The following is a 19,543-nucleotide window of genomic DNA, read 5'->3' as shown; positions in this document are numbered from 1 at the left end:
GAGTAGTTTTCTGACCAGATAATTTTTTACGCTTACGAGTAGTTTCTTCAGGGGGCTACTTTTACTTGAGTAAATTACAATCTAAATAACAGATTTTCAGTACTCTTCCCACCCCTGATCTTGTCTGGCTATCATTACTTATAGAGGACGAAGCCCATACACACTGTTATAAGATCAGCTTTAAAATGTTTTCCATAACAGAAAAGGTTCAAATGTAGGAGGGTAACGCTGATCCTAGGTCTGCAGCTGCGTCTACGGATCATTTCGAATCTACGGAATGACGTTCACGAGTGACGTAGTTTGCTGCTTTTGCGGTTCACAAAATTGGTTTCGTTCCACGTCCTCTTCAATGTCGCAAACCATTACATTTAGCTATTTACCACTGAAATAAAGGTGTGGAAAATACAATTTAGGGTAAGTTACAATGTCGCTGGCGCCCAAGACAAGGGTGTGTTTATAACTGGAGAATGATAGTGCTACGTGAGTCACAACTAACGTACTAGCGAATGTTACGGTAGCTAGCAAGCTAGCAAACAGCTTGCTAGTAACTCGAGCTAACTAGCTAATGTGATGCATTTGACGGCTTCTAGGCTTTTATACGAAATATAATTATATAGCTAGCTAATATGTGTGCAATACGTGGTTTAATAACTATTGATAGCCTTTTTTCTTCAATTTTGGCAGCTCTAGCTAGCTAGCTAAGAAACAAACATTCCAAACATTGTTCGTTATGTAGGGCAAACTAGCTCGCAAGATGACATGTCTTCTGTCCCTCTTTTTTTGTGCATAGTAGCATCTAACTTGCTTACAGGCTTGCAACGAACTAGACATGCAGTGGGCCTTTACGAGCTAACGTCAGCTAGCATAACATGTAACGTTAGTGTGGGCTTTTACCTAACTTTAGCTATTCTATAGTTTGTGTTGCTTGCAGAGCCTTGGAGTCCAACTGGGAGGAGCTGAAATCACTGCATGCCAAGCTTTGCTAGTAGTTAACGGGTTGCAATCATATTCATGCTACATTTTAGAAATCAGATGAAACTCAAATTAGATCTATTTAATGCAGACCATTTAAACACTGATACATTAACTCTGTCTCCACGCAGTTGTGTATGCTGTCGTAGACAAACACCCTTGTTAATCTTTCTACCTGATTTTCTGTTTCCCCCACGTCCAAACAGTGGCTCTAAGCTCCCTGCCATGTCTTTGGAGAAGACCTCCGACCTGGCCAATGAGAACACATGCTTGCCATCCTCGCTGACCCTTGACCTCCGCTACCCACATAGTGTTCAGTTTGATTCTGACCTGAGCAAGAAGGCCAAAGGCACCACCACCTCCTCCACCAAGAAGCGCCACAACTATGCCACATCCACACCTTTGGACCTGCTGAATGGCACCATGGGTAGCAATTGCATCGATGAGGAAGAGTCCAGTCAACAGAGAGAGGAGGAGAGGGTCCGGAACCAGGAGAACGAGCAGGGACAGCACTGCACTGGGACCAATGCCAAGTGGCTCAAGGAGGGTCAGAATCAACTTCGCAAAGTGGCAGAGAGGCAGCAGGACCAGAATATAAATTCTGACCAGGATTTGAATCACAACGAGAGCCCAGATGGAAACCCCAACCATAACTCTTTAGTGATGGACCAGCAGGAGGAAGACAGTGAGCAGAACCCGTCTTCTAAGACCCTGAGGTCCCTCTGCTCTGACCTGAATGAGCCTCTGCTGATCGACACCTCAGAGACCCCTCATGGGAAGGAGGAAGAAGAGAAAGAGGACGGGGATGAGGAAGAGTCTCCACTACTTCCAACAGGTGGAGAGAGGGACACAGACTCGTCTGAGGCGCAGAGTAGCAGTGAGTCTCAGAGATATGACAGTGGAGAAGTGAAGGACACATGCCTGCTGTTTCGGGGCAGAAACGCAGCACCCAGTGATGAGGACTCCAGTTGCATGTCACTGTCTCAGGGCAGCACAGCCAACAGCACGCCAGACAGTGACCCAGGTAAGAGGGGAAACAAAATGTCTTAACAATGGATGGGCTTTGAATGTAGGTTTGTGTGTAAGATTCGCACTTTGTTTTTTTGTCACAAACAGGAAGTGGGACACAGTCCAATTGTGTTCTGGGTTATCTTATATTTATCTCACCGTTCTTCCTTGTTGTATAGAGTCTTACTGGGACCGCAGTGCGTTTGAGACGGACACAGACCTGCCTGCAGGGTGGATGCGGGTCAGAGACGAGTCGGGTACCTACTACTGGCACATCCCAACAGGCACCACACAGTGGGAGCCCCCCTCTCCCCTAGAGGAGGGAGAAGCCCCAGAAAGACCCTCCAGTACCTCCCCTGCCATCACACCCAACGCGGAGCCAACGGTGAGCGCTAGAGGATAGTGATGGAGTCTGTGTTGAGGACATTGTTCTTGCCATTTGATAGAAGACTACATTGTTCCACATACTGTATCAGGACTGTGAATAAAAAATTGTCTGAGCAAGTGGATTGTACGTGCGTTGACCCATCTGCCGGTACTCAATGCCTGCCCGTGCCGCACAGTCATTGTATTTCCACCCACTGCTAGTGCGAACTGATTTAGTTTTCTAATTGGTCCTTGTCTCTTTTTTTGTATTTTCAGTTGATGTGGAATAGTCTCAACCAGTCCCGCCCCAACAGATTTAATGACGAGGACTTCTGGAAGGTAAGGGCCAACTACTTGAAACAAGCCCAACATCAATTCCGTTTGAAAACCTTTACATTAACATTGATAGGTATCAACTGCTTACTATTTACTATATCAAATGTAGAAATATGATTGGTGATTTTGACTTCTTACTGTTGTTTTAAATTCAGGAGGAAGATGCCATGGCTGATCAGACCCTAAAGGATTTTGAAGGAGCCACATTGCGTTATGCCTCTATCAACCTCAAGTGAGTCTCCCCCCCCCCCCCACCCCCACCATGTATGGTGTCTGTTATCATTAGATGCTCCTGACTTGTGGAGATGACAACTAACTGATTCCTTTCACCTCCTAGCTGTTCACAATCTGAAGAAAAGGAAAAGATGAACTCGCTCATCAATGACCCGGAGGCTAAGGTATGCACTCTCACTTGGACACATGGACATAACCATCATTCCACTCCAATCCCACACATATTTTTCTCTCTGTCAACATTCAACCCATGTTCAGTCGCTCTTTCTCTGTCCTCATGTCTTTGTGTGGCTTTATTAATAAATGCATCAACAACATCGTCCCCAAATTCACTGTACGAACATACAATGCGTTCAGAAAGTATTCAGACCCCTTGACTTTTTCCACATTTTGTTACGTTACAGCCTTATTCTAAAATGTATTAAATAAAATAAAAATCAATCTTACACACTACCCCATAATAACAAAGCAAATACAGGTTTCTAGAAATGTTAGCAAATTTATTTAAAAAAATAATTATTATTTTACTTATACTTATTTACGTAAGTATTCAGACCCTTTTCTATGAAACTCGAAATTGAGCTCTGGTGCATCCTGATTCCATTGATCATCCTTGATGTTTCTACAACTTTATTGGTGTCAACTGCGGCAAATTCAATTGATTGGACATTATTTGGAAAGGCACAAACCTGTCCATATAAGATCCCACAGTTGACAGTGCATGTCAGAGCAAAAACTAAGCCATGAGGTTGAAGGACTTGTTTGTTGAGTGCCGAGACAGGATTGTGTCGAGGCACAGATCTGGGGAAGGGTACCAAAACATTTTGTCAGCATTGAAAGTCCCCAAGAACACAGTGGCCTCCATCATTCTTAAATGGAAGACATTTGGAAGCACCAAGACTCTTCCTAGAGCTATCTGCCCGGCCAAACTGAGCAATCGGGGGAGGAAAGGGCCTTGTTTAGGGTGTTGACCAAGAACCCGATGGTCAGAGCTCCAGAGTTCCTCTGTTGAGATGGGAGATCCTTCCAGAAGGCCAACCATCTCTGCAGCTCTCCACCAATCAGGCCTTTATGGTAGTGGCCAGACAAAAGCCACTCCTAAGTAAAAGGCACATGACAGCCCGCTTGGAATTTGCTTAAAGGCACATAAAGGACTCTCAGACCATGAGAAACAAGATAATCTGGTCTGATGAAACTAAGATTGAACTTTTTGGCCTGAGTGTCAAGCATCATGTCTGGAGGAAACCTGGCACCATCCCTACGGTGAATCATGGTGGTAGCAATATCATGCTGTGGGTATGTTTTTTTTTAGCAGCAAGGACTACGATCCTGACTGGTCTCCTAGGAAAGATGAACGAAGCAAAGTAAAGAGAGATCCTTGATGAAAACCTGCTCCAGAGCACTCAGGACCTCCGACTGGGGCAAAGGTTCACCTTCCAAGAGGACAACGACCCTAAGCACACAGCCAAGACCACGCAGGAGTGGATTTGGGACGAGTTTCTGAATGTCCTTTTGTCGCCCAGCCAGAGCCCGGACTTGAACCCGATCGAACATCTCTGGAGAGACCTGTAAATAGCTGTGCAGCGATGCTCCCCATCCAACCTGACAGAGCTTGAGAGTATCTGCAGAGAAGAATGGGATAAACTCCCCAAATACAGGTGTACCAAGCTTGTAGCGTCATACCCAAGAAGACTTGAGGCTGTAATTGCTGCCAAGGTGCTTCAACAAAGTACTGAGTAAAGGGTCTGAATACTTATGTAAATGTCATATTTCAGTTATTTTTAATAAATGTGCAAACATTTTTTCTTTGTCATAATGGGGTATTGTGTGTAGATTTAGAATAAGGCTGTAACGTAACAAAATGTTAAAGTAAAGGGGTCTGAATTCTTTCCAAATTCACCTTATCCCAACCAGAAGCCATGGATTACAGGCAACATCCACACTGAGCTAAAGGCTAGAACTTCCGCTTTCAAGGAGCTGGACACTAATTGGGATACTTAAAAGAAATCCCACTACGCCCGCCGATGAGCCATCAAATAGGAAAAGCATCAATACAGGGCAAAGAATGAATCCTACTACGCCGGCTTTGACACTTGTCAGATGTGGCAGGGCTTGCAAACTAACACTAATTAAAATGGGAAACCCAGCCATGAGCTGCCCAGTGACCCTACCAGGAGAGCTACATGCCTTCTATTCTCACTTCAAGGCAAGCCACACTGAACCATGCATGAGAGCACCAGCTGTTCCGGGTTGACTGTGTGATCTCATTCTTCAAAGCCGACGTGAGTAAGACCTTTAAACAGGTCAACATTCACAAGGCCGCAGGGCCAGACGGATTACCAGGATGCGTACTCCGAGCATGCACTGACCAGCTGGCAAGTGTCTTCACTGACATTTTCAACCTCTCCCTGAACCAGTCTGTAATACATACATGTTTCAAGCAGAGCACCATAGTCCCTGTGCCAAAGAAAGCCAAGGTAACTTGTCTCAATGACTATCGCCCCGTAGCACTCGCATCTAGCCATGAAATGTTTTGAAAGGCTGGTCATGACTCACATCAACACCTTCACCCCAGACACCCTGAACCCACTCCAATTTGCATACCGCCCCAACAGGGCCACAGATTACATAATCGCTATTGCACTCCACACTGTCCTCTCCCAGCTGGACAATAGGAACACCTATGTGAGAATGCTGTTCATTGACTATTGCTCAGCGTTAAACACCATAGTGCCCTCCAAGGTCATCACTAAGCTCAGTACTCTGGGACTGAACACCTCCCTCTGCAACTGGATCCTGAACTTCCTGACAGGCCTCACCCCCGGTGGTGTAGATAGGCAACAACACATTAGCCACGCTGACCCACTACATGGTGTGGGCCCTTGGGTGTGTGCATTGTCCCCTCCTGTACTCCTTTTTCACCCACGACTCTGCCCGCGAACGACTCCAACACCATCATTAAGTTTGCTGACGACATGACTGTCGTAGGCCTGATCACCAACGACGATGAGACTGCCTATAAGGAGGTCAGTGACTTGGCAGTGTGGTGCCAGGATAACAACCTCTCCTTTTAACGTCAGCAAGACACATTAGCTGATCATGGACTACAGGAAACAGCATGCCGAGCACGCCCTCATCCACATCGATGGGGTGGGTCGAGAGCTTCAAGTTCCTTGGTGTCCACGTCATTAAGGAGTTCACATGGTCCACACACCATCACAGTTGTGAAGAAGGCACGACAATGCCTCTTTTCCTTCAGGAGACTGAAAAGATTTTGCTTGGGTCCTCAGATCCTCAAAGTTCTACAGCTGCACCATTATTAGAGTATCTTCACTGGCTATATCACAGCTTGAATGGCAACTGCTTGCCATCCGACCGCAAGGCGCGACAGAGGGTAGTACGTACGGCCCAGTACATATGGGCCAAGCTCCCTTCCATCCAGGACATCTATACCAGGCGGTGTCAGAGGAAGGCCTTAAAAATGCTCAGACTCCAGCCACCCAAGTCATAGACTGTTCTCTCAGCTACCGCAACGCAAGCCGTACCAATGCACCAAGTCTGGAACCAACAGGAACCTGAACAGCTTCTACCTACAAGCCATAAGACTGCTACATAGTTAGTGCAAAAAGGGTCAATGCAGGTAGTCAAATTGCTTCCTGGACTAACTTATTTTGAATCATGCACACACACTGGACTCTACCCACACACTGACACTCCTACATACACTCACACATAACACATACACACAGGCATACTGTCAGGAAAAACACACAATCCTCACAGAAGCTGCTACTACTACTACTGTTTATTATGTCATGTTGCCTAGTCACTTTACCCCTACCTATATGTACATATCTATCTCAATTACCTCGTAGCCCTGCACATCGACTCTGTACTGGTACCCTGTGTATGTAGCCAAGTTATCGTTACATATTGTTTTTATTTTTTCATTGTTGGTAAGCATTTCACTGTTAGTCTTCACCTGTTTGCGAAGCATGTGACAATAAAAATGGATTTGAATAGGTTTTTGCAGTCCGGTCTCTTGGCTGGGTGGAGATATCAGAGGAGGAGATGGCTCCAGGGAAGAGCAGTGTGGCTGTCAACAACTGCATCAGACAGCTCTCCTACCACAAACACAACCTGCACGACACGGCTGGGATCTGGGGAGAGGTCAGATAATGACTTGTGTATGGGAATATAACCTCGTAATGTTGGTAGAACAATGTTTAGAGAAATGTTGTGTAATGTTTCCACACAGGGAAAAGACATGCTCCTTGTTCTGGAGAATGAGATCTTGAACCTGATAGATCCGTTGGGCCAGACCTTGCTGCACACCCAGCCTATCGTCAGCATCCGAGTGTGGGGAGTGGGCCGGGACAACGGCAGGCCAGTCCCCTGCTACTCTAACTATTTTTTTTATTTTTTATTAATATAATCTACATTTCCGATTTTGCCAGTTTGCTATAGGAAATGTTTCTTATTTTAGTTTTATTTGCCTGGCTTTTAACCGAATCTCGAGTTGCCTTTTGTGAATCCTGCTTTTTCTGTTGAATTGATTTGGTGTTTTCTCTCTAACCTGCTGCACTTGGGCACACAGGGAGAGGTAGTGTATGGTTGTATCCACCATCTTCCGTCACATAGGTTGTGGTTGTCATAGTTACAACATTGGCTTGTCAGTTGTTGATTCCACACCCCCATCCCATAATGCTTGATGTTTCTCACTCACACCCATGACTTTCGATCAGTTTCTCTGAAAGTAGCAACTATACACTGTACAAAACATTAAGAACACCTTCCTAATATTGCCCCCCCCCCTTTACCCTCAGAATAGCCTCAATTCGTGGGGCATGGACTCTACAATGTGTTGAAAGTGTTCCACAGGGATGCTGGCCCATGTTGATTCCAATGCTTCCCACAGTTGTCAAGTTGGCTGGTTGTCCTTTGAGTGGTGGGCCATTCTTGATAAACACAGGAAACTGTTGCGTGTGAAAAACCCAGCAGCATTGCAGTTCTTGACACATTGGTGTGTCTGGCACATACTAACATATCCCGTTCAAAGGCACTTTAAAACTTTGGTCTTGCCCATTCACCCTCTGAATGGCACATGCACAATCCATATCTCAAGGCTTTAAAAATCCTTCTTTAACCTGTCTCCTCCCCTTCATCTACACTGACTGAAGTGGATTGAACAAGTGAAATCAGTAAGCGATCATAGCATTCACCTGGTCAGTCTGTCATGGAAAGAGCAGGTGTTCTTAATGTTTGTACACTCAGTGAAGACTAGCCATCAATAATAGTCAGACTACGTTAAGTGTTCTCTGTCATAGTTGTGGTTACATTTGTTCATTGTATTTTTGAAAACTTACACTATTAGGTTGATAGTTCTCTTGAGTAGAGACTGAACAATATTGGTCAAAGATCCTTATCAGTATTGACTGATTTCCGCATTGTCCATTTCATCAGCCTCATTTGTCATGATCAGCCTTTATAACAGCCTCTTTCTCTGGTCATACCTCTTTTTGTTTGTGTGTGTTTGTGCTAACTTTAGGGACTTTGCCTACGTGGCGAGAGACAAATTGACTCATGTCCTGAAGTGCCATGTGTTCAGGTGTGACACACCTGCTAAGAACATTGCCACGAGCATGCATGACATCTGCTCTAAGGTAAGCCCATCTGCTATGGTGCATTGCACCATACTCTGGTCTCCAAATGTAACTTTTTTCACATGACTGTGAAACTGGTTCAGGGATAGATGTTGGTCCTCGTTTTTTCAAATGTTGAATTTAAGGCTAAACTGTGTCTTTCCTTATCTGTAGATAATGGCCCAGAGGAAGTCATCCAAGTCCTCTCTGAACAGACTGAACACAGACCCCTCTAAACTGTCAGACATTCCTTTCCAGGGTAAAACACTGGCACTTTTACTGTATGACTATTAGGGATGTAATGGTACAGTGAGCCCACGGTTCGGTATGTATCACGGTTTGTGGGCCACGGTACGGTTTCAGTCTCTTTCTATTTAAGAAAAGTGTGTGCTTGTATGACACTCATACAGAGGATGAGTGTCATACAATCCAGTACAGAGTGAACCATCACAGTGAGGTAGCTTCCAGTACATGGTGAGGTAGCTTCCAGTACATAGTGAACCGTCACAGTGAGGTAGCTTCCAGTACATAGTGAACCGTCACGGTGAGGTAGCTTCCAGTACATAGTGAACCGTCACAGTGAGGTAGCTTCCAGTACATGGTGAGGTAGCTTCCAGTACATAGTGAACCGTCACAGTGAGGTAGCTTCCAGTACATAGTGGAGGTAGCTTCGAGTTGCTCTGGAGGTCCAACTATCAGTGGAGAGAGCTAGATGGGGTGTCTATGTCAATTTGTTTTCTATTTCTCTCTGTGATGTTTCATCGAGTTTGGGAATTACTTTGCTGCTGAAATGTGTGCAGGAGACATTGTAACGCAGTTAAAAAATTTCCATCAGGTGACAAAGTACTGAGGTAGTAACCATCGAATAGGGCTGCAAATCTTTGGCTATGAGTACTCCCACTGCTTTCGTTATTTCTTTATGTTTTTCTGAATTTGTTGCAAATTGTTGTTAGAAGGCAGTAGCGAGAGAATGTGGTGTTTTCGCTAACGGGTGGACTCTCCTTACTCCATCTGCAAGGGATACGGCCGGGTTATGGCCACGTAAATGACGCATCATGTTGGAAGTGTTTCCACTTGAGTCGCCGAGTGGCAAAGCAATGCTTGCAGACTACTTTGTTTATGGTCTTCTTACCCTCGTCGTCGTATTGAACTCTGAATCCAAAATGTTCCCACACAGCGGATTTGAAAGACGGCGGTGCTTCTTCAAATTTGCTTCTCTCTGTCTCGTTGGTGCACGCCATTTGTCACGTTGGAGCTGAGAGAATATTTCTTTTTAGTTTCCCCTCTCTTTATGGGGCCCCGTTAGGGAGGTTTCCTACTGAGATGTCATTGCAAATCGTCCATTGGTTGTTTGAGGGAGTTGCGGTCACTGCGGTTGCCACATTTTGAGACATTGCTGTGGAGTAAAGTTTGTCAGCCCCAGGAGCTCCCTAACGGCCACAAGCTGAGCGTTTGCTTCTGTGGATTTGAATGTACAACGTGCGTGTAGTCTGCAGCGCAATAAGCAAGTTTTGGAAATGATAGGAAAATGACAAGCATACGATAATTCCACTGTTCACGTGTGCGTATTGAACCGTAGGGGGCATACAGAACGGTTCGGTAACATTCGTCATCCCTAATGACTATATACTATGTATAATCTGAAACCAAATGCATCTATGGTCCTTTGTATGGTTTAAGCATGAGCTCTGTCTCTCTCACTCTGCTCTATTCTCCCTACAGAATTCCCTGCACCAAAGAATGAGCTAGTCCAGCGCTTCCAGGTATGTTACCTAGGTAACGTGCCTGTGGCCAAACCCGTAGGTAAGGAACGCTTTGGTAAGGAATGCTTTTTCTTCTCTTTCCTAGCTGTTTGTTGGTGTATCTTGTGGTGTTTTGAACAATGTTTCAGGGAAACTTCTCAGTCACTGCCTGTATTTAACATTCCACTTGTCCTCCTGTATGTTGGTATTGTTTAAATGAATGCTAACTTTCTACTAAGTTTGGTTTCACTCAATGAAATGCATTCAATACACGTTTACTTAATTGAATGTCTCAAATTATTGCACGTATTCTACTAATTTCTCCTACAGATTGTGATACCGATTTCTTACTGTGTGAAGTCTCAACTTCAATGAGCTATCCTCTTGTTATGGATATTGAGCTTTTAACTCTCTTGGTTTTCAGTGAATTATGAATTAACACATTTCTAGTAATTCATTCCTTCCATTTTCCTAATATTCTCAGGTATTGAGTGTACTCTGACAGATGTACAGTGCATTTGGAAAGTATTCAGACCCCTTGACATTTTCCATGTTTTGTTACGTTACAGCCTTATTCAAAAATGTATTATGTTTTTTTACCCCTCAATAAGTACCCCATAACGAGAAGGCAAACACAGGTTTTTAGAAATGTTAGCAAATGTATATATATAAAAAAAAAGTGATTACATTTACATAAGTATTCAGACACTTTACTCAGTACTTTGTTTAATCACCTTTGGCAGCGATTACAGCCTTGAGTCTTATTGGCTACAAGCTTGGCACACCTGTGTTTGGGGAGTTTCTTCCATTCTTCTCAGCAGATCCTCTCAAGCTCTGTCAGGTTGGATGCGGAGCGTCGCTGCACAGCTATCAGTTCAAGTCCGGGCTCTGGCTGGGCCACTCAAGGACTTACAGATACTTGTCCAGAAGCCACTCCCGTGTTGTCTTGGCTGTGTTCTTTGGGTCCTTGTCCTGTTGGAAGGTGAACCTTCGTCCCAGTCTGAGGTTCTGATTGCTTTGGAGCAGGTTTATATCAAGGATCTCTCTGTACTTTGCTCCGTTCATCCTTCCCTCGATCCTGACGAGTCTCTCAGTCCCTGCCGCTGAAAAACATCCCCACAGCATGATGCTTCCTTAGCCATGTTTCATCGTAAGGATGGTGCCAGGTTTCCTCCAGACGTGAAGTTTGGCATTCAAGCCACAGAATTCAATCTTGGTTTCATCAGACCAGAGAATCTTTTTTCTCCTGGTCTGATAGCCCTTTAGGTGTCTTTTGGCTAAATCTAAGCTGGCTGTCATGTGCCTTTTACTGAGAAGTGGCTACCGGGGGCGGCAGTGGTTAGCGTTGGGCCAGTAACCGAAAGGTTGCTGGATCGAATCGCTGACCTGACATGGTAAAAATCTGTCATTCTGCCTCTGAGCAAGGCAGTTAGTTAACCCACTGTTCCCTTGGCGCCAAAGACGTGGATTCCAATTAAGGCAGCCCCCACACCTCTCTGCTTGAGGGGTTGGGTTAAATGTGGAATACACATTTCAGTTGAAGGCATTCAGTTGTACAACGGATGAGGTATCCCCTTCCCCGTCTGGACACTCTACCATAAAGGCCTGATTGGTGAAATGCAGCAGAGATGGTTGTCCTTCTGGAAGGTTCTCCCATCTCAACAGAGGAACTCTGGAGCTTTGACCATCGGGTTCTTGGTCACCTCCCTGACCAAGGCCCTTTCCTCCCCCGATTGCTCAGTTTGGCCGTGCGTCCAGCTCTAGGAAGATTCTTGGTGGTTCCAAATTTCTTCCATTTAAGAATGATGGAGGCCACTGTGTTCATGGGGACCTTCAATGCTGCAAAACATTTTTGGTGCCACAAAAATCTAAACCGGTTTTTGCTTTGTCATTATTGGGTATTGTGTGTAGATTGATGAGGATTCAATCCATTTTAGAAAAAGGCTCTAATGAAACAAAATGTTGAAAAAGGGAATGGGTCTGGATACTTTCCGAATGCACTGAAGATGTAGCTGCTAGCTAACCTAGGTGGTTGTCATTCCTATCCAGGTATGGACCTAGTTAATGTTGCCCTCGACACAGCAATGAATTCCAAAGTCAAGGAAGAGTGGACGTCAGTTACTGTGAACGTGGCCTCAGCCACACTTACCATAATCACTGCTGAGGTGAGTACACATATAGATGGTCGCACTCAAATATACACATAATCTCATATTTTTTATGTCTTTCCAATTTGAAGGTCTGAGGTTGTTTAAGTTTCTGTGGGAATAGAACCCAAGGCGTTCTGTTGTTTCTTGCAGACAGAGGAGGTTCTGTCAGAGTGCCGGGTGCGGTTCCTGTCCTTCATGGGCGTGGGGAAGGACGTCCACACCTTTGCCTTCATCATGGCCGAGGGCCCCGGGGACTTCATCTGCCACATGTTCTGGTGTGAGCCCAATGCAGCCAGCCTCAGTGAGGCCGTGCAGGCCGCCTGCATGGTGAGTGCAATGTTTCCATCAGCCAGTAATTGCTGGCTTTTGTCCGATACAAATTAATTGTCCGGCAGAAAATATCCTATTGAAAATCAATATCCTCTATAAATCTCACAGGCCGTTCATGGAGCTTGGTTCAGGTTGTCTTTCAATCACATCATCTCTCTACTCTGCCTGTCTGTTTTGAGCTCACACTCTCGCTAGCAAACTTTCAACATTGTATCAACTGGGCTCTGCCTGCAAAGATTCAAGAGCCACTGAGTTTGTGACAGTTGTGTGCAGACAGGAGAGAAGTGTTCCACTATTTTATGTTTTGCTAGATATCCTTATAAGACAGATGGGACATCTTTCGGATGGGACGTTAAATGGGTGTCCTGACTCTCTGTGGTCATTCAAGATCCCATGGCACTTATCGTAAGAGTAGGGGTGTTAACCCTGGTGCCCTGGCTAAATTCCCAATCTGGCCATCAAACCATCACGGTCACCTAATAATCCCCAGTTTACAATTGCCTCGTACATTCCCCTCTCCCCTGTAACTATTCCCCAGGCCGTTGCTGCAAATGAGAATGTGTTCTCAGTCAACTTACCTGGTAAAATAACGAATAAAAAAAAGAACGCTGCCACCTATAAGAAAATGTACGGAAATGTCATAGAAGTCCAGCATGGGGGACTATTTAGATGAAGTCCTTTTGCTTCCCTCCTCTACTTCAAATCTAATCCCTGGTTGTGTAGTTAGCTTAAAAATGCCCCAAACAATGCAAATCAAGCTAGCTATAGTTGGCTTACTAGCTACTGTACCAAGGATGGAGGCACAGACGAGTGGAAAATTAGATTGACACTGAAACAGATTATTTACAAGCCAGGTGGACAGAGATGTGCAAGTAGCCAACGTTGACTTGGTAGGCTATCATTCCTCCTTGCATGATTATTGTAGTCACTTCCATGTGATATCAGTGAATCAGCAATGTGTAGTCCTGAAAAGGCATTACCCAACAAATTACTGCATTCAGATGGGTTCTTATTTGATATGGCAACTTTTTCACTGGGTGAGAGGTTCTTCTCGATATGAGGAGTTTGCCAGGATTGGACTGTTTTACGAAGAGAAAATAGTAAACTTACACAGCCTTGTTGCACCATATATTTTGAATTCCAAGTTTATATTTCGAATGAGATTTGGTGCTAATTTTGTGTGCCTGTTGACAGCTGCGCTACCAGAAGTGTCTGGACGCCAGGCCGCCCAGTACCAGCTCCTGCCTGCCAGGCCCGCCGGCTGACTCTGTGGCACGCCGTGTGGGCTCAAGTGTCAAGAAGGGAGTTCAGAGCCTGCTGGGCAGCTTCAAGAGGTCTGGGTCCCAGACGCCCTGAGAGGTGCCAACTAACCCACTACACACCACTCTACCCCCAGGCCAAGACCACCATGATAGCCATGGCTCTCCTCACTCCTCCACTATCTCTCTATCACCCCCATTCTGAGGTGTTATCGTAGAACCTGCTTCCCTTCTCATGGGCACTGTGGGCTGCCTGTTGGGTTGGGGTACCAGTAAACCTAGCGCTGCCCACAGCTCCTCCATGTGTTACACTTCCTTCACTTCACCTTTGGTTGGACAAGTAGGCCATCTTTTCACTTGTTTGTTTAATCTGTGAATTATTAAAGGTCCAATGCAGAAGTTATCTCAATATCAAATAATTTCTGGGTAAGAATAAAGTACTTTACTGTGATTTGTTTTCAGGTAAAATGGTCAAAAATAAACAAAAACAGCTTCTTAGCAAAGAGCAGTTTCTCAAGAATTTAGCTAGGACTGTCAGGGAGTGGTCTGAGGGGGGGGAACCGAAAATTAATTTTTATCGGAAGAGATGTTTGGAACTCTTTCTTATTGGTCTGTTACTGAAACTGCTGGACTCTTGGACAGTGGTTTGAATGACAGCAAGAGTTGATTAAACTTGGTCTAATTTACAAAGTACCAACACTATGCTTAGGAAAACAGTTATGTTCTGTAACATTGTCTCTATTTGTTTTGCAGAACAAATATAGTATATTATTTGTGAAAATAGAAATGGAAGATGTGCAATTGAATTGTGAATGTGGTTGAGCTCATGCCATGTGCTTGTGGCACTATCATGTTGGTTTTCATTTCAAAATGGATATCGACTTGAAAGAAATTAGAAACAGTGGCATGAGAAGTCTACATAAAATGCAGCATGGTGAATGAGTGTTGAGCTGGAAGCACTAAAACATGCTAGCTAGCTAATATAATATTTGGCAAATAAATATTTTGGATATATATAGTTTGTATAGTACATTTGTTGTAATGCCATTTTGTTTTAAGTCCCCTCTTCCTTCTGGGGGAGCTGGTAAACCAGCAAGTGCAACATTTTATTTGTATGTGTATTGCAAATTGCAGTAAAATGTCTGTAGTTCAACTCCTCAAATCTAAAATGGAGATGCAATATTTTTAGAGCATGACTCAAGTTTTAGTGAAACCTCATGTCTCAATGAAAGCTTAGGCTATCTGTTACTGCACTCCAATTGGGCAGTATGTTGGAGGAAGATGGAAGCTTTCTATTGTGTGGAAATGGATCTGAAGTTGATTTTGTCATCCTTTTTTTGTGATCAGATGTTGTATGTTAGTCTGTTTAACCAGTTATTTTTTATCTGTTGAACTTTTTTTTTTTTTTACACGTGTCAAGTGTTAAAATTGTTTTCCTTTACTCCATTGTGTATGTCTAAACTTGTTTTAATTTAGTTACATCTGAGCAGTGACGGCTATTTATAGCTACCCCCTTGTCCTTTCAAACTGTTTATAAGATCTGACAACTTTTATGCCTCCTAATTAATTGGGTCTAAGGGATGAGACACTACTGTCATTCATCACTGAACTTGACAGTGTCTGTCAGTAACTCACAAGTCATTTAACTCCCACTTGTTTTTTTTATTTCACTTTATAAACTCCTGACTGCCCTCTGCTGGGCTTTAGAATAGTTATTTTTCATTAGCAGTGTGTCTGACGACACAACAGGAGCGCGAACAAGCCTGATGCATTTTGTATGTGTGGAAGTGTTCTCCTTAGCGTGCAGTATGTGTAAATCATATGAACACTTCGCTGCAGATAAACACATCTTTAAAATACACTATCCCATAGTTGACTGACAAGAGCATAGTCTTCCCTTTTTGTTTTTGAATGCAATTGGTTAAAAATACTTTCTTTTTTTAAATTAAATTATTATATTTTTCTAAGTGTGTGTGTGTGTGTGTGTGTGTGTGTGTGTGTAACAGCTCCTACCACTATGTGGTCACTGTTGCAGCAGTGTTTCCAAATCTGTATCACCATACTATTTATCCCCCTCCTTCACTTTATTGTGCCACATTTCTCCAGCTCTCATCTGTTTTGGACAGCAATTTGACCAGACAAGAAGCCATAGGTTAGGCTTTGGCCTGGCTTTAGTTGCTCGCTCACTCTTAAGTACTGACTAATGAAAACAGACACGTATATGTACAATGTAGTTTTTTTTAGTATGACATTGTTTTTTTTGTAACTGAATTTGTGCAATTTTCATCACGCCTATAATCTTTACTCCTTACTCTACACACTAAGTACTCTACACTACTTACTGTAAATGTCAGACATTGGTTGCCTTGTACAAACAGAGCTTCCTGCTGTTAGTATATCTTATTTTTAATTCACACTGTAATATTGGACCATGCTTTGAGGCCTCAAAAGTACTATCAAAAATTTGTGCATGTTGTTGCTATACATGTGACTGTACATTTCACGTGTCAAATGTTTTCCATTTCAATAGTGACTGTCACTGCACATGTCCCTAATCCACTTATTGCTCACCTGTTTCTTTTGTTTTGCTGAGAAATCAGTTATAACCCATTTATATATTCAGTGTAGATGTTAACCAGTGGGTGCACTTTGCATGGCTGTTATATAAGAACTGACCCTAGCTTCTCAGAACAGGGGACACAGAGGGTCCTCAGTGTGTTTTCAGCTATGTAAGGACAAATATAGGCCACGATGGGAAGTCTGAGTACTGGTATACGTTAGCCCTACTAACAAAAACCCCATCGGATTGTCAATGTAGATTCCTTGTTGTAATGCTCAAGATATTTAGGTTGCTTTGGTGATGTTCAAGGTTAAATATTTGTCTTATTAAGGATTAATCATTGCAATAAAAATGAGTAATACATGCTTTTCTTTAACTTAAGATAAATTATTGAAGGATTTACATGTGTTGAAGATAAGAAACTGACTTTGATCCAAATGTACCGCAACACTAATATGATAGGGCTGTGATCATGTCCTCTGTCATAGGCCATGGAAAATATCTAGGTTCAGTTTTTAACAAACGTGAACTTTTATGTCTGCCTTTTTGTTTTTCAGATGTGTTCAGTGTGTTGTTAACCTTTCGATGTGAGGTATTTATTAAGCCTTATTAAGGAAACCTTACAATGAAGTGATACCTTTTTGTTCACACTCCTGTTTGTCAGCCATGTGTATTTTTTAGCTTCTATTTTCTTTAATATCCACTGGTGACTGTAATGCAAAAAAAGTGGTCATTTACATATCTGAAGAATGTAAATGAGGTGTGTGTATGTATATACAGTACCAATTAAAAGTTTGTACACCTACACATTCAAGAATTCTTTATTTTTACTTTTTTCTACATTGTAGAATAATAGTGAAGACACACTATGAAGTAACACAGGGAATCATGTAGTAACCAAAAGAGTCTTAAATTAATCAAAATATATTTAGGCTTTTTTGAAGTAGCCATGCTTTTCCTTGATAGTTTGCACACGTTTGGCATTCTCTCAACCAGCTTCACCTGGAATGCTTTTCCAACAGTCTTGAAGGAGTTCCCACATATGCTGAGCGCTTCTTGGCTTCTTTTCCTTCACTCTGTGGTCCAACTCATCCCAAACCATCTCAATTTGGTTGAGATCAGGGGATTGAGGCCAGGTCATCTGCTGCAGCACTCCATCACTCTCCTTGGTAAAATAGCCCTTACACAGCCTGGAGGTGTGTGTTGGGTCATTTTTAGTGGGACTAACAAATGATAATCCCACTAAGCGCAAGCCGGATGGGATGGAATATCGCTGCAGTAGCCATGCTGGTTAAGTGTGCCTTGAATTCTAAGTAAATCACAGTGTCACTGTTTCTTGGCCCATGCAAGTCTCTTCATCTTATTGGTGTCCTTTTAGTAGTGGTTTCTTTGCAGCAATTTGACCATGAAGGCCTGATTCATGCAGTCTCCTCTGAACAGTTGATGTTGAGATGTCTGTTACTTGAACTTTGTGAAATGCAGCCCATTTATTTGGGCTGCAATTTTGGAGGCTGGTAACTAATAAACATATCCTCTGCAGCAGAGGTAATTCTGGATCTTCCTTTCCTGTGGCGGTCTTCATGGGAGCCAGTTTCGTCATAGCCCTTGATGGTTTTTGTGACTGCACTTGAAATGTTCAGAGTTCTTGGAGTTTTCCAGATTGACTGACCTTCATGTCTTAAAGTAATGATGGACAGTTTCTCTTTGCTTATTTTAGCTGTTCTTGCCATAATATGGACTTGGTCTTTTACCAAATAGGGCTGTCTTTTGTATACCACCCCTACCTTGTCACAACACAACTGATTGGCACAAACACATTAAGACGGAAATAATTTGTGGCGTTTAACTTTTAACAAGGCACACCTTGTTAAATTGAATTGCGTTCCATGTGACTACCTCATGAAGTTGACTGAGAGAGTGCCAAAGCTGTCATCAAGGCGAAGGGTGGCAATTTGAAGAAACTCAAATATAAAATATTTTTTTATTTTTTTTAACACTTTTTTGGTTACTACATGATTCCATATGTGTTATCATAGTTTTGATGTCTTCTATTATTCTACAATGTAGTAAAACATAGTAAAAATAAAGACAAATCCTGGAATGAGTAGGTGTGTCCAACCTTTGACTGGTACTGTATACATATACATGTATGTTAATATTGTGTCACAGGACAAAATAAAAAGTGGAACTGTATTGTTTTGTGGGCCATTGTGGTGTTTGCTGAATAACACTGTGAGTAGCTACTTACACATCACCTCATATTCACAATGCACTCCAGGAATGGTTTAAAAACAAATGTAAATTATTGCAGAGTTAATGCATACACACACAGTTCTCCAAGACTTACTTGGATATATTTATTTTATCATCAACGTGAGTGCCACTGTTCAAAAGACTGAACAGTATTGAGAATAATTGTCATGCCCTTGGTTAGCTCAGTTTACAGCTGAATTGAAGACTTTACTAACATGAATATTTATGAGGCTGTGTCAATAAAACAAAGCCAACACCATCTACAATTATTTCAATGTTTTATTCTCCCTTTCCACTTTGCCTGCTGTTAATATCCTAAATGAGTTACACACACACCCAGCCAGGGGTAAATATATTCACATGTAAATATATTGTGTTCCAGTTGACACAGTCGGTAGATTACCAGTTCCATATTCTCCCGTCCCTGTATTTGCTTTCATCCTGTTTCTCTAATCGTCACAGACGTTGGGTTCCCCAGCAGTGCTTCTGTTGATTTTCAGTATGCCGCCTCCTTTCTTGGTCCAAACTACGCTGTTGTCTCACAGAGCTTTGTTTGTCATCATAGATTATTACTTTCGATGCAGCTGATGGGCCTACAGCTCCCCTGTTTGAAATGAAGAAGACAAAAAAAGCTGTTTTTATACTCTGCCTGTATTCACAAGGTGCTAATCATGATTTAATGTAATTCAGC

The 19,543-nt window shown here is 43.0% G+C and overlaps 1 protein-coding gene across 2 annotated transcripts; it reads left to right on the top strand.

Annotated features, from left to right (window-relative positions):
• Positions 1–300: 300 nt before the first annotated feature.
• Positions 301–18,792, top strand: LOC135550476 (amyloid beta precursor protein binding family B member 1-like). 2 transcript variants are annotated; one of them, XM_064981323.1, is made up of 14 exons: positions 301–414; positions 1,179–1,996; positions 2,160–2,365; positions 2,623–2,685; positions 2,838–2,914; positions 3,020–3,080; positions 6,940–7,086; positions 7,175–7,302; positions 8,465–8,579; positions 8,733–8,817; positions 10,281–10,361; positions 12,350–12,465; positions 12,601–12,777; positions 13,975–18,792. In XM_064981323.1, exons 2-14 carry the CDS (start codon positions 1,198–1,200, stop codon positions 14,134–14,136), a joined length of 2,217 nt encoding a protein of 738 aa, XP_064837395.1. In that variant the 5' UTR covers positions 301–414; positions 1,179–1,197; the 3' UTR covers positions 14,137–18,792. The 2 variants fall into 2 exon arrangements, with proteins under 2 accessions (XP_064837395.1, XP_064837393.1); XM_064981321.1 differs by having other exon boundaries at positions 10,281–10,376.
• The last annotated feature ends 751 nt before the right edge of the window (positions 18,793–19,543 follow it).

The sequence above is a fragment of the Oncorhynchus masou genome, chromosome 12, assembly GCF_036934945.1.
Source record: "Oncorhynchus masou masou isolate Uvic2021 chromosome 12, UVic_Omas_1.1, whole genome shotgun sequence".
Taxonomy (NCBI): domain Eukaryota; kingdom Metazoa; phylum Chordata; class Actinopteri; order Salmoniformes; family Salmonidae; genus Oncorhynchus; species Oncorhynchus masou.
Note: the sequence above shows the minus strand (reverse complement) of the source record. Positions and strands in the feature narration are given on the sequence as shown.

Coding starts and splice junctions, on each gene's coding strand:
- LOC135550476 (XM_064981321.1), top strand. CDS start 1,198: ATGTCTTTGGAGAAGACCTCCGACCTGGCCAATGAGAACACATGCTTG. Junction 2,366..2,622: donor CACCCAACGCGGAGCCAACG/GTGAGCGCTAGA, acceptor TTGTATTTTCAG/TTGATGTGGAATAGTCTCAA. Junction 12,778..13,974: donor CCGTGCAGGCCGCCTGCATG/GTGAGTGCAATG, acceptor GCCTGTTGACAG/CTGCGCTACCAGAAGTGTCT.